The 14047-nt window shown below is 41.4% G+C and overlaps 2 protein-coding genes across 4 annotated transcripts in view; both read left to right on the forward strand.

Moving 5' to 3' along the window:
• Positions 1–398: 398 nt before the first annotated feature.
• arhgap19 (Rho GTPase activating protein 19) lies at positions 399–5621 on the forward strand. 3 transcript variants are annotated; one of them, XM_028973680.1, is made up of 12 exons: positions 399–695; positions 788–985; positions 1429–1706; positions 1815–1895; positions 1970–2179; positions 2346–2572; positions 2742–2828; positions 3027–3092; positions 3194–3364; positions 4001–4099; positions 4182–4283; positions 4596–5621. In XM_028973680.1, the coding sequence occupies exons 2-12, from the start codon at positions 942–944 to the stop codon at positions 4641–4643; spliced, it is 1413 nt and encodes a 470-aa protein (XP_028829513.1). In that variant the 5' UTR covers positions 399–695; positions 788–941; the 3' UTR covers positions 4644–5621. The 3 variants fall into 3 exon arrangements, with proteins under 3 accessions (XP_028829513.1, XP_028829512.1, XP_028829514.1); XM_028973679.1 differs by having other exon boundaries at positions 399–985; XM_028973681.1 differs by lacking the exon at positions 399–695 and having other exon boundaries at positions 961–985; positions 1436–1706.
• A 1114-nt stretch (positions 5622–6735) lies between these two features.
• The window catches only part of slit1b (slit homolog 1b (Drosophila)), a 51048-nt gene continuing 43736 nt past the window's right edge, over positions 6736–14047 (forward strand). The window contains exons 1-3 of the mRNA XM_028973233.1: positions 6736–7139; positions 12351–12422; positions 13253–13324. Of these exons, the coding sequence (XP_028829066.1) occupies positions 6952–7139; positions 12351–12422; positions 13253–13324 (332 nt within the window). The 5' untranslated portion in view covers positions 6736–6951. The remainder of the gene's footprint in view (positions 7140–12350; positions 12423–13252; positions 13325–14047) is intronic.

Raw genomic sequence — 14047 nt, forward strand, 5'->3', positions numbered from 1 at the left:
AGACACAATATCAGAGGAAGGTAAGCTCACTCACAGCCTTTTGTAATAGAGCCACCTGTCCCACAGAGACAATGCAGGCTGTTTTTCAGGCAGCTGAATTCATTTACATGTGCAAAATTGCAAACCTATGCTGACTGCTAGACTAATAAATCCATCAAATATAGAATCAGATTTAAGTAAGACCAGACCTTAGTTTAGTTCTCTCAGTGTAAATGAATAAGCCTGTCTTGATCTTGTCTTGGAATTTATAGTCTTTAAGGTCAATTTAAGTTGAAGCAAACACCACTGCCTTTCTTCTTCTACTTTGCTCCATTATCTTTCTGTCCTCTCTCTTTTCATTACTGCTTGCTGACCATTGCCACATTATTAGGCTGCATTATTGCTCACCATCTGCATCATGGGCCTCAGAGGAGGGAAACCGAGGAGCATTTGTGAATTTTTGACGGGTAACGTTTGTAAGCGTGAGAAATGCGATTTGTGGCGTGTGGAAATGTGTGTTTCACACGCTCAATGCACTTGGTTACATTCACACATCTGCAATACACTTATTTTTAAAGTCTCCGCATTTAACATTTTTTGGCATATACCCATATACAGGCTTTTCCCATATGTGATCCAGATAGGTCATACCTGAAACTGTAAGATCGCCACGGGTTTGATCCCATGTGGCCTCCGTCCTTCCTCAACTGGGAAATGTAAAAACTTCGTCTGTTTCTGAATGTATTTTACATTACATCATTGTATAGCGTGGGTTTTATTTTCAAGTAAACGCTTGTTTATATCTCAGGATTAAAAACGTGAAGCGACATATTCAAACGGCCCAATAGGAGACCTAGTGAAGCTGGGACGCGCGGTTAAGCCACGCCCACGTGCGAACGCGAACCAATCCGGCTCATAGTAGGCGGAGCGACCGTGGCAGTCGCGCTGGATTCAAACGGAAGATGGCCGCTGAGAAAGAAATCGAGGAGAGCCAGCACAATGCAAGGTAATTAAAAAAATGATCATATTGCATAGGCACATGCATTATACATGTAAATATATATAGATAAAGGGAGGGAGGGAGGAAGACGGAGTTCCCAGCCTTTCTGATCCAGCAACATCAGGCAGCTTCTGCCAGTTTACATAAACCAGACAGACTGCATAAACAGACCCACCTTTCCTAGGCAAGTCTGGTTTTTAATGGATTTCCATCTCTGATGAACTTTCATTGGTCAGTGGTCAGTGATTATGACCTTCCTATGTTACTGTTTGATATATTTCTAAACCTCTATAGAAAGCATTATAATGAATAACATTGTTACTTTTGCATCAGTGCACCTTAATGCTATAAACAGTACAGAAGCAGCGCTGGGGATGAACAGTCGACTCTGTTCCTCTGGCTGCATTCTGAACAGGTCTGTGCAGTTTGCTATTTTCTGGTCTTTCCAGAGGCAAGATGTGCAACATGTCAGCCAAGCCAGATTCAGGAGCCAACGGAGGAAGTGGCTGTGCGCCTGTAATCTACAACCCTGACTTCTTTGTGGAGAAGCTGCGGCATGAGCAGCCGGAGATTTTTACCGAGCTGGTCCTGAGCAACATCACGCGGCTCATCGACCTCCCTGGCACAGAATTTGCTCAGTTGTTGGGGGAAGAGGAGCCAAAGACGCCCACCAACTCTGGTTCAGGAGTTGGCTTCTTCCGCTCCTTCAACTTCCTGAAGCGGAAAGGTCTGATGTAATATGGTTTACAGATTTTTATGGGCAATTTTAATTTTAATGAATCAGTTTTGCATGTTTGTAATTCCATTATTTCAGTGTCCATCTTTTTGTTTTCAGATAAAGGAGTTGTCTTTGGGACGCCGGTGAACGAAGAAGGAATTGTCCACATATGCCATCTTATAGAGTACCTCAGCAAAAGTGAGTTGTTTGCAAGGTTCAATATTTAAACTGTCTGAATATCTACCTGTCTTTTACACTCAACGTGTCTGCAGACCTGCATGTGCAGGGCCTGTTTCGAATCCCGGGAAACAGCACAAGGCAACAGGCTCTTCGCGAGCAGCTGAACAGCGGGGCCGACATTGACCTGGCTTCCGGAGACTTCCATCCAAACGATGTGGCCAGCCTGCTGAAGAGCTTTCTAGGAGAACTGCCAGAGCCACTGCTTACTCACCGTCATTTCCACGCCCATCTCAAGATAGCAGGTGCTCCAAGTCTACAAGTCTAATAATATTTCAAAAACCTTTATACCACTCTGTTCACACCTTACTGTCAACTCATCATCATCATCATCATCATAATAACCTTAATGTGTTGCTTAACAGATATTCTTATGCATTACATGATAATTTTTCACTCATCCTGGTGCAGATCTCACGCTGTTTGATGAACAGGGGAACAAGACGGCCACGCCCGATAAGGAGCGGCAGATCGAGGCTTTGCAGCTGCTCTTCATGCTGCTGCCCACGGCCAACCGGACGCTGCTCAAGCTGCTGCTGGATCTGCTCTACCAGACCGCCAAGCACCAGGACAGGAACAAGATGTCCGCCCACAACCTTGCCCTCATGTTCGCTCCCCACGTCATGTGGCCTAAAAATGTACTACTTCCCGTTGGTTCTGTTAGCTGGCCAGTGCAAGTGCGGCCTTGCTTGTGACATTTGTAATCTTGTATTTTGTTGCATGCTGTTATTTATGCGCCGTCATCATATGTTTAACACCAGACATTTAGTCTCATTCACAGATTAATGAATCATTTAATTAAAACAGATGACTGCAAATGATGTACAGGAGAATCTAAAGAAACTCAACAGTGGAATGGCCTTCCTCATTAAACACTCTCAGAAGCTGTTTAGGGTGAGTAGTGTGAAAATTTAGTTAAGCTTTATACAATTTTGCAATTTAGCAGATTCAAATATGAAAGCTCAGTTGAGCTTTTCAGAGAGACAGTTATTCCATGTAAATTTTTAGTTGGATTTCCATACCAGCACACTTGCATGTTTTTTTTTTTTTTTTTTTTTTAGTTTTAATAGTATACTGTTCCCTCTCCTGCAGGCTCCTGCGTATCTACGGGAACTCGCACGGCTGCAGTTTACTGCCACAAAGCTCTTACATTCCAAAGTTGGTGTTTTTTTTTTTTTTTTTTTTTTTTTTTTTTTTCCTTCTCCTTCAGTTACAAAGACCTACAGTGACTGTCAGTTGTATTTTTACCTCTGTTTAAGGATGATTTGGACCTCTTGCCGGCGAACGCATCCCCAGCTCGGCTTCTGTCCAAGAGACGCGGCCAGGCCCTCGACTGCGAGCAGCACACTGAGGAGGCGCTGAAAGAGCTCTTCCACCACGTCAACAGCAACATGCCGAGCTCCGCCAAGAAGAAGAAGCTCATTCGACAGGTCCCTGCACATCATTTCATTAAATTTCTAATTATTTCTCAGTCTTAGTGACCCCTTATACTGTATCGGAAGTTTCTATCCGAAATTCAGCTTTGGTGCAGAATTACAGGCACTTTGATCTAGTCTCACAATGAGATTTCCCCAAGATTTTAAATTCCTCATTAGCATTTATGAGGAGGAGGAGAGGCGGGATGAGGAGGAGAGCGGGCATTTGTGGAAATGGTGTCATCAACACCATTCACCAACCACAATGTTTGGCACAGACAGGAAGTCGTGTCGGTGATTTTCCAGGAAAAAATAAAAATAACCCACTGGTTCTTTGCATTAAGGAACTTAAAATACATTTGTGCTAATTTTGGCATCCAATCACCGAGCAACTGCAATGCTTGGGTCTGGAAGCCATGACTGTCGGTGGAGACAATGTTTTAGGGGAGGGGTGGGAAATTCTCTGGGCGGAAAAAGCATGAGAAACAGGAGGTAACCTTTACCCTTATGACTTCATAAGGGGACAAATTCCAGATCCGACTGTTCGAGCTGCTGCTCTCTGAATGTGGAACTCGTACTGATGTTAAATAATCTCACAAAGTCAAATTTTCAGGTCATGGGAGCATCTATTAACATGCTTATCCTCTGCAGTTTGTCAAGCAGTCCACACCTGGGACCCCAAGCAGTCAAAACCAGACCCCCACCAGCACGAAGCATTGTCGCTCGCGCTCGTTTGGAGGCCTTATCAAGGTGAGGAGGCTTTGTTCAATCCACCACCTTTGTACTTGCATGTCATATCTGCAATTCCTGATGCTCTCTTTCCCGTTTCCAGAGGAAGGTTTTGGGGACCCAGCCTACTGTTGACCGGCGGGGGCGTCATGTTTCTCCTGAGGCGGTAGGAAAGGCTGGGAAGGAGAACATCAGCCTACAGCCGGTAAAAAGAATCCCCTCAGATGAGTCCAGGCTTTGTTTTAATGAGTATCTGGTAGATGGGACTCCAGGGTCTAATTTAATTGCAACTAGTGGAGATTAAACATCCTTACACATATATGTACAGATCAGCATAAAGGTTTTCTGCGCTGGTGATCTGCAATTGAAACAGCTAAGCCGAGAGGGCTTTGATATGGCTAGAGATTTGTTTCTTTAAATTCTGTATTGAACTCTGCAAATATGAAGAATAAACCAATTAAGTTTGTAGGTTTTTTCTTTTTTACAGCCCCTTGCTTTTTGCTTTTTCTCCCTGCAGGACTCTTCAGCTGTGTGCATTTCAAAAACTCAGAAGACGTACATATAGACGGCCAAAGGAGGAATATTCACCGCTGTTTATTTTAATCTGTAATAGACGCGACTAATATATGATAATAACTCATACAACTGCCTGTTCCCAATCAGAGAAGGGACTGTTGTTTGGGAAAGGCACTTCGGCACGTCCTGTGCACTTGTCGGTGTCTGTTGGGATTGACCACTAGGTAGCTGAGCCTTAATGTTTAAATTCCGTATCTGTTTTTTTTTGTTCATATTTAACTTTAATGTAATTCCAGTGTAAAATTGTAGTCCAACTCTGGACTGCAATCAATTGTGATTGCAAATGTGTTTAGGTTGATTGTTACGATAGGGTACGAATGGGAGAGGTAGCAATGGGGTGTGGTCACTGGTAACTGTCATTTAAAATACATCATATTCCCCAAATGGCGCTAATTAAAATGTTTATAGGAGTTTTGGGGGTTTTGCTGGCATATAATATTTTCTGCTGCTGGTTGCATAGTCTTTGTGCTTTAGGAAGGTGTGGAGCTGACTGCTGTTTTGACTGAAAGAGCAAGTGAGAGCAGAATGTGTTGAAGGTAAATTGGAAGGTAGGTTGGAGTAGGTTCATGCTGGTTACTTTGTGTGTGTGTGTGTGTGTGTGAGAAGGGTTTTAAGAGTGGTTATTTTTATGTTTACTGTTCTTCAGCAGCTGCCTGATCTCCTCAATATCATACACCACAGTGGCTGCTCAGAAACATAAAAAAACTGACCTAGGGTTCGTGGGAATGTGTGCTTGTGGAAGCTGTACCTAAAGCACTTGACTTTACCGCTGTTACATACAGTGTCTAACATGGACCAGCTGTTACATAACAACCTTTTATTCTTTTTATTCGTTTTTTTTAATCCTTCTGTATTGTGTCTAAAATGTTCTGTGAACTCCAATTTTATGAGGTCTTAATTGTCTTTGTGTAGTTTTTATTTATGTCTAATACTTATGTGGAAATTTATATTCTTGCTATTAAAACAATCTCCCTAAATGTATTGTTTTTTTTTCCAGGATCTGATACAAATTACAAAAGTTACAACCCAGTATATATGAACTAAATGTGTGTAGTAAGTGTGCGAGAATGTTACTTCATTCCATTTTGTATTCCTATTTTTTTTTTTTAATGTATGAGTGACATCAAGCTATGCATTTATCCGAATTGAAAAGAAGTCCCACTACTTTTCTCCATGTAGGTAACTGAGGATAGTGTTACATTTGTATCCACGAGGTGGCGCTCAACGATAAAGAAAACGTAAAGAAGGTGGCTCAGGGCACGAGAGGACTGTTGTTGTTTTTTTACTAATGTTATAATATTAGGAATTATTAAAAAATATATATGTGTGTCATGTTGTAATAGGTTTAATGAAAATCTTCATTAATATACTTGTTTACTTTGCATAATTCAGGGTTGTTCTATGTCACATTGATTACAGACCCCTCATCACTCTGAGGGGGTTGCCCTGTGCCCCACATCCCTTCCTCTCTGGTCCACAGGATCCACATTTGGCAACAAATACTGCAGAATTTGTATAAAATGTTATGTATAAGTGAGGTTATATTTTTCCTAACAAAAGCATCAGTGAATAATAAGTAGGGCAAATCGATTTTTCTGGAATAGGATAAAATGTAGGTGTTAAGGTGGAGAGAGGGGGGTCAGGGATAGTAAGCATGGACCCCCACCCCCCATCTCAGGCCCTAATTACCCCCAGGGATAGCATCTGAGCACTTTACAGACAGCGGGGCTCCTGCTACTGGAGGTGTCTGATAGGATGCTGAAGACTGGATGGGGATGGGGGGGTCTGTATGTGGAAGGGGCTACAAAAGGGGAGGAGTCAGATGGCTGTTATTTGTGGAATAATGATTGCTTTCAGTGAGTGAGAGAGTGAAAAAGACACTCTGGTTCTCCTTTTCTCTCTCTCTATTTGTCACCCTGGTCCAACTCCCCCCGAGGACAGAATGAATGATCGAGTGTTAGTACAGAGGGAGAGAGTCTGTACAGTACAACACAGCAAGGGGAGGGAACTGCACCATAAAGAGGAAAGGCAGAGAACAGAAAGAGACTCTCTGAAATGGATTTTTAAAAAGCAACTGGACAAAACCTTGCAGTGACATTAAGAAGGCCTTTCATACCTGTTTTACATAAAGCTGTGGAATTTTATTTTTAGGGAGTAATTAGCTTCTCCGTATCCTCGCATCTTATTGGCTTGTGTAATTGGGGGCGGGCTTGAGGCCAGCAGGACCCCCTGGCGAGGGTAGTGGCAGTGTGTACAAGGGTAGCCTGTGTTTTTGGATTTGTGCTGGAAGACAGAACATGCCGAGGAGGTCCAGGTTTCCCATGGCAGAGATTTGGACGCTGTCCCTGTGGGGGGTCCTTGTGCTGGGGACCAGCAGAGTGGGAGCCTGTCCCCCTCACTGTTCCTGTACCGGCACTACCGTGGACTGTCACGGGCTGGGCATGAGGAGTGTGCCAAGGAACATACCCAAGGGCACAGAGAGACTGTGAGTACTATCCTACCTGGTGTGCATGTGTAAGTGTGTGTACATGTGTTCTATTTGCAATATTATACCGTTTTAAATATTACGTTAGTACGTTTTGTTTCTTCATTCTTTCTGTCTGTTACTCTGTAAAACAGGTTAGCTGGTCACTACACACACACACATGCTATAATGATTTTACGGTGTGTAAACCAGCAGACATGCTGGTTCATTTCACCGGGCCCTGGGTCAGGTCCTTACCTGGCGTGGTGGGTGGGTGGGATTTAAGAAGGCTGGATGCCCATCCCACTCAGTACTGTCTGATTGCAGTACTGGATTTCAAGAACATTTGTATATGTCTGATGTATGGATCTTTGATTACCTTGATTGATTAATGACAGAGACTACTTGTCAAAGAGACATTTTAATTAGCTGATTTTGCTGAACCTCTGCAATAAGAGGAGACCAGGCAGGTTTGGACTGCCCCCCCACCCCCTACTGCTGGTGCACAGCAAGAGCCTCATTTATCAAGGTGACTGCACCAGTCAAACAATATCCCTTCCTGTCCCCAGAGCATTGTCACAGCACTGGTGAAAAATGGAGGTAAGGGGGGACACACCAGAGGAATCGTTATTTAAATGGGGTGGGGGGCATAGAGGAACTGTGCAGATTGTGTGTGTGTATTTGATGTAGTGTGTTGATCATTTTTAAACACAAAGACGTGGACCAACAGACCCCTGTCCTCTTTATGTCATTCTGTATCAGTGAGGAAGCGAAGCAGCAATTCCAGGCTTCTGCTCGGCTCATTTTTTTGGACCATGAGCAATGATGATTTTAATGTAATGAGTGTCTGGAAGTTAGCCCTGCATCACCCTTAGTGAGCAGTGGGCAGCCATGAAAGGCGCCCGGGGAGCAGTGTGTGTCCGGACAATACCTTGATTAAGGGGACCTTAATAACATATAATTTACAAATAATCGTTACATATAATTTATGTTCATTACATATAATTGATGTTTAAAAACATGAATGTGTAATATTTGTTTATATTTGCAATATTTGTAATATTGAGGTCAATAGCATTTCACTGAATATCATAACGTGTATGACCGTGTACGTGACAAATACAATTTGAATTTGAATTTTGAATTTGATCTCCAGTCCACCAATGCTTGGAAAAAAAAGGTTGTAGAATTTCATATGCGATGGAAAATTAACAAAAGCATCTTTTTTTTTTTACTGAAAGTGTTTCAATGTATCTTTTAACATGATTGAAACTCATACCATTTGCTTTGACCTTAGCACCAGCAGAAAGGTATGATGATATTTTATGTATAAAATGGATGTACACCAGACAAGAAAAAAAATCATATTTTCTCATTAGTAACAGTATCCCAGTGTTTCTCCAGTTGAACTCAACTATCTTCAGTATATATGAGAAGACCTCCTCTTCTGTGCCAGTCATGGTTTGGCCAGTGGTACGTTTCTACAACGTATAATAACTGTAAACTGACCAAAACATTGAAAACCGGTGGACAGATGTTACATTGTAAGAGAGATGACTTCTTGATTCTGTCTCCACTGTAAAAGAGGTCTGGACACCAGTGCCCAGTAAGAGGGGTTGATGCATGCATGTCATTCATGTGTCCATTCAGACATTTTTGATGGGTGGGCACCCATCATAATCATTTATGAAATGTAAAAATTGAAAAAGTATAATAGTTACATGCAGATTACATAATTACATAATTAAATCAGGATTCCTTACCATGACATCACAAGGAAGGAGAGAAAGGTTGGATGCTGTAGGCCTGCCATGTATTTTTTTTTACATAAAAGTGAAATGATTGTCATTGTGAGACACTGCATCACAGCACACAGTGACACACCGAAAAATGTGTCCTCTGCTTTTAACCATCACCCTTGGTGAACAGTGGGCAGCCATGTACTTTTCTCAGTGGCACCTCAGTGGCAGCGTGGCGGATCGGGATTCGAACGAGCAACCTTCTGATTACGGGGCTGCTTCCTTAACCACTAGGCCACCACTGCCCCATATATACTGCCAACAGTGCTCAAAATAGCAGGTGAAATCTATAAAGCTACTTTTCAATTTGCCAACTGAAATAATGAGGTATATTTATAAAATGTAATATGTATCTTTACCTTACCGCTAACCTTTTTAATAGGCTATTTGTAAATACATCTTACAAATATACATTATTCAAGTACAACAGTGATAAAATAGTACCTTTGTATCCCACTTAGAATCACTAGATCTCAATTAATTGATTTTTTCACAGAAGCTGAGAAAAGCAATAGAAAATTTGTCACTTATAGAGTCAGGGGCCAACCTGAGGTCAGACACCATCTGGGGTCTAGGTGCACCCATGTGTACTTCATCCATAATGTGAATGCGGTTGAATCCATTACCACCAATAGAGTTTGGGTAACTCTGTGAGTTATGAGGGAGGCAGAACACGTTGTGGAACACGGGTGGATATTCGTCTTAATCAGCAGCACACTTACAGGCCCCTGTGGCCTGAAAAGGGACACTGGGGACAATAGAAATGCCGGTCTGTATAGATAGGGTGTACACTCACTGTTAAGGTTCATTTAAGAAAGGCGATGGTGCCTTAGGGCACGTCTGATGGATTTGTCCCGGTGGTGTGTGAGTGTGTATTTGTGGGTGTGTCCAGTCATGGGCGCAGATGCTGGACTGGCTGAAGCATTGTAGAGTTGTCTGCTCTGATTGGTCACACGCGAGTCCTCATTAAGAAGACCGCAGGAGACATGGCAATCATTGTCCAGGTAAAATAAGTGTTTGTAAAAGAGCATTAATGAGAGGTTTTGCCAGTTTGATTCTGTTTTGTACACTGTGTGTGTGTTTTATGCTGTGCTTCTGGTGGTTTCTCCATAGTTTTTATATGTTGGCCTTTATCAGACGCCCTTATCCAGATATTTGCTCACATACTATCCCGGAATTGTGAACGAACACTGACTCTCTACATCAGGCCTCTGTCTTCTCACACTTCCTCTCCAGAACTTTCCAGGTTCCCAGGCCCTGCTACTGTACCCTGGTTGAGGTTTGGGTCACATAACCCCACCCTGTATCCACCCTCTCAGTCCCTCATAAAGAACAGCTGTCCTGTCCAGTGAAGCTGCTACCTGATACACGCACAGTCCCAGCATGTCTCACCTTACCACATTCACTGCACAGGCCCATGGGAAAGGTGACATCAGCTCAGCTTGGCTGTAGCGTTATCGGTCAAAGCAGGAGATGAAGTCATGCTGTATCGTTGCATTGCTGGATGTGCAGAGATGTTTGCAGAGCTAAAGTTTTCACTGGTTTTCCTCGCTTCTCGCAGTTTATATATCTCGTATGCGTGTGCGCGGACACACACACACACATCTCTCACTCTCTCATACAAATGAACCTGCATTAAATGGATTATTCTGATGAAGCCTTTAACCCATGGCAGCAATAATTGTAAATACAACAATTGTAATTTAGTACTGTAACAAAAATATCAATGAAGGTTATTTTCGTATATTCTCCTGAAATTCAGTCAGTTTGAATCTGAATGGATGCAACACTTCAATAGTCTAGGGGGATTTAGAATAAAAAATGCAGAAATAATAATACATAGTCATTTACAAGTAAGAATGTGTGCATCACATCATTGAATTTCATTCCACATTGATCATTAATTCTCTAATCCAGTAGGGGGCACGGGCAATTTCTTAATAGTTCATTTTGGTCCTTCCACTTTTTTTTTAATTACGCCAGATTAACTGATTTTTTTAAATCAGTGCAACTGTTTTCAGCAGGCGTACTAAAATACTTTAAAAAATGAAGTTTTTAAAGTGACAAGTTACTAAGTTACCAAACACAGCATGATTCCAAGACCAATAAAGTTCCTCTCAACATGCATGCAGATATTTTGTCATCAACAAACTTTTCCAGTTTCCAGAGTCATTTACAACATCAGCAATGTATGAAATGGCTTTTTAATTCATTTTGACCCCTCCCCATGTTTTTGTAGCATGTCCTAAATATTTAACTGTTGTTACCCTCATAAAGCTAAATGCAGTAAGTGTAAATATTTCTGATGAAACATTTGACAGATGTTTGGAAGGAGATTGGTTGTATGGGGACGGTTATTGAATTTGATTGATCTGATTTTAACTGGTATTCAGTGTGTTTACACCTGCATTATTTTACTTGTGTGTATGTTCTATATGTACTGCCCTGTTTCCCATCAAAACATTGCAAAGACTTTACAGTTGCAAAAGCAGAAAACTTGCATAATTGGCAAAAGGTTAAAATCTGATGTTGTGCAATGAATGTATTTTACAATTGAATATTCTCAGATATAACTTTATTATCTGAAATATGTATAACACAAAGGACGTTAATGAGTGATCTCTGTCATGGGTTATTAAATTTCTGCTTTAAATTTTGTCACAATATTTTAATGCCTTGAAATTCTGGGCCTGTTTCAGAGCTGGTAAAGAAATTACTTTAGTGCACATCATGATAGATTAGAAAAAGATTCCCCGGTAGATTGGGTGTAATGAATACTTGCCTTAAAAGCCCACATTGGGGTTCAGACTTGAGATGGTCGTGTGTGCAATGGTTTTTGACCCTCACTATGGATTACTGTTAGTTAGTACTTAATATAAAATATGATATGATCTTATTATCACTTCTATGAGAGTGACATATAAAATTACCCTTAATAACTAGATCAGATTAAATGTTCTATGCTGGTCCTTGCTTGAAACTTTTCTCTTTTCTCCTGTGTGTAGCAAAGTCCAAAAATAAATCTCAGAAGATTTTTCTTTGGGCAACTGTGACCTGTTCACCCACCCCAGCATTACAAACACTCACACTCTCTCAGTCACTGCGGTTTTAATTAAACTTGTCACCGGTGAAATCACCCACAGTGACCCAGACATAGATGGAATCCCACACATCTCAATCACAAAGTAATTTTCTTCCATGACGACCTGCTCCATGGTGATTTCTCACTAGGCATGGTTTGGAAAGCAACCTTGCTATGATGGGATGGGAGCCAGACTCTCGGGTCACCAAATCCATCCTTTCTCCAAATCTCACTCAGTTAACTGTATATTTTCCTTCTGAGGTGAAGATGGTTCACGTTTTCAGGATGATGCACATTTATTAAATCAAAACATTTGTCTAACAAATGATTCTCCTCTGTTCTTTCTCATAGGGACCTAAATGGAAACAACCTTACTCACATTAGCAAGAATGACTTTGCGGGCTTGAAGCACCTCAGAGTCATGTAAGTTCTGTTCAAAATGACAAAATATGTTTTTCTTTCATTACTCACAGGTGTTAATACTTATTTGTGAATGTCAAGATAACAGTGGCTGTGAAGCATGTTACTCTCCATTCAGAGACCGCAATCTAATGGCAAATTCCATGTGCTTTTTGGTAAGGTTCTTGGGTTTATCATTCACCCAATCAGCTCATCTAGGGTTACATTTTAGCCCCTGGCTATGCTGAGGGAATCAGAGAATCAGAAGGGAGATACAAAGAAATACACTGGATCTGTATAGTTGCAACTGACATTACCTTTATGACTGACAAATCTTATTCTCAGTCAGTTTTATGTTTTATGTTATGTTTATGTTACAAATAAAATGTCATTTTTGTAACAATTCCCTAACTTTCTTTAAACTCTGTGTTTGCACTCTGCCATTGACTAATTTACTCTATACAGTTTAGGCAGCTTTAGGCCAGCCATCCTCTTCTCCTGACAGTTTTCAGAGAAAAAACATATGGCAGCCTCTCTAATACCCTGATAAGCCTAAGACCCTTGAATGGTAAACTCCAGGTCCTGACAGAAGGAAACACCCCCAGTGGCAAGTTCAAGTGAATTTTGCTATTAGACAGCAATTACACTGTATTTATACAGCAACCTGCATACAGTCTCCATTATTCATGTCAACAGTTGTCTACAGAAATACTTTACAATCTGTGTAAAATATTTTTTTTAATAAATCTCTGTGTGGTGTGTAATAGTCAGTATGCATATTTAACAACCTGGGTTTCCCTTAATTCCTCCTTCCATCTCCCTCTATCTTCTTCTCTACTGCTGTCTTCCCACAGACATCTGATGGAAAACCAAATTGGGGTTATTGAGAAAGGAGCATTCAATGACATGAAAGACTTGGAGAGGCTGTAAGGACACACACACACATGCACACATCACCACCAACAACAAATACCACAACGCACATAATTATTTCCATCTTGATGAGGTCCTGATGTACGTAGTATATGTTATTGGCCGTGGTGGCCTAGCAGGTAAGGAAGCAGATTCATAATCAAAGGTTTGCGAGTTCAAATCCCAAGCACTGGATTAAATGCAGAAGACCATTTCCATGTGCTGTGTATCAAAACAATAAAAAACACTCTCACTGCACATTTAACTTATTATTTTCAGGTAATGAAATACTTTAAGTGTAAATATCCAAAGTGAATTGGAAAGCGGGGTACTTTCAGTCCTACTATTGGGGAACTGTCATGTGCCTCAAACCATTCCTCACCAGTTAATGTGGTGTGGTGCTGAATGGGGTGTTCTTGGTCAGCAATGATGTTATGGTAGATGTCAAAAGTAGCATATGTGTAAAAACAGGACCTAAGGTTTCCCAGCAGAACATTGACCAAAAGTATCACACATCTTCTGCTGGCTTGCATTCTTACCATTGTACATCCTGCTGCTCGAGTCAGACCCTTCAGACCACCAGCCTTATTTCCTTGCTCTGTGGTGAACGTATGATGCTCATTGTTGGAGATTTTGGGGCTAGATGTGGGTCAGCATGGACTCTCAGATCAGTCCATTTGATGAACTGATGTGTGTTCTGACAGCATCTATGTAGTCTAGTGCTATCTTCTGCTAGT

Source organism: Denticeps clupeoides, chromosome 3 (genome assembly GCF_900700375.1).
Source record: "Denticeps clupeoides chromosome 3, fDenClu1.1, whole genome shotgun sequence".
Taxonomy (NCBI): domain Eukaryota; kingdom Metazoa; phylum Chordata; class Actinopteri; order Clupeiformes; family Denticipitidae; genus Denticeps; species Denticeps clupeoides.

Coding starts and splice junctions, on each gene's coding strand:
- arhgap19 (XM_028973679.1), top strand. CDS start 942: ATGGCCGCTGAGAAAGAAATCGAGGAGAGCCAGCACAATGCAAG. Junction 986..1,428: donor GAGAGCCAGCACAATGCAAG/GTAATTAAAAAA, acceptor TGGTCTTTCCAG/AGGCAAGATGTGCAACATGT. Junction 2,180..2,345: donor CGCCCATCTCAAGATAGCAG/GTGCTCCAAGTC, acceptor ATCCTGGTGCAG/ATCTCACGCTGTTTGATGAA.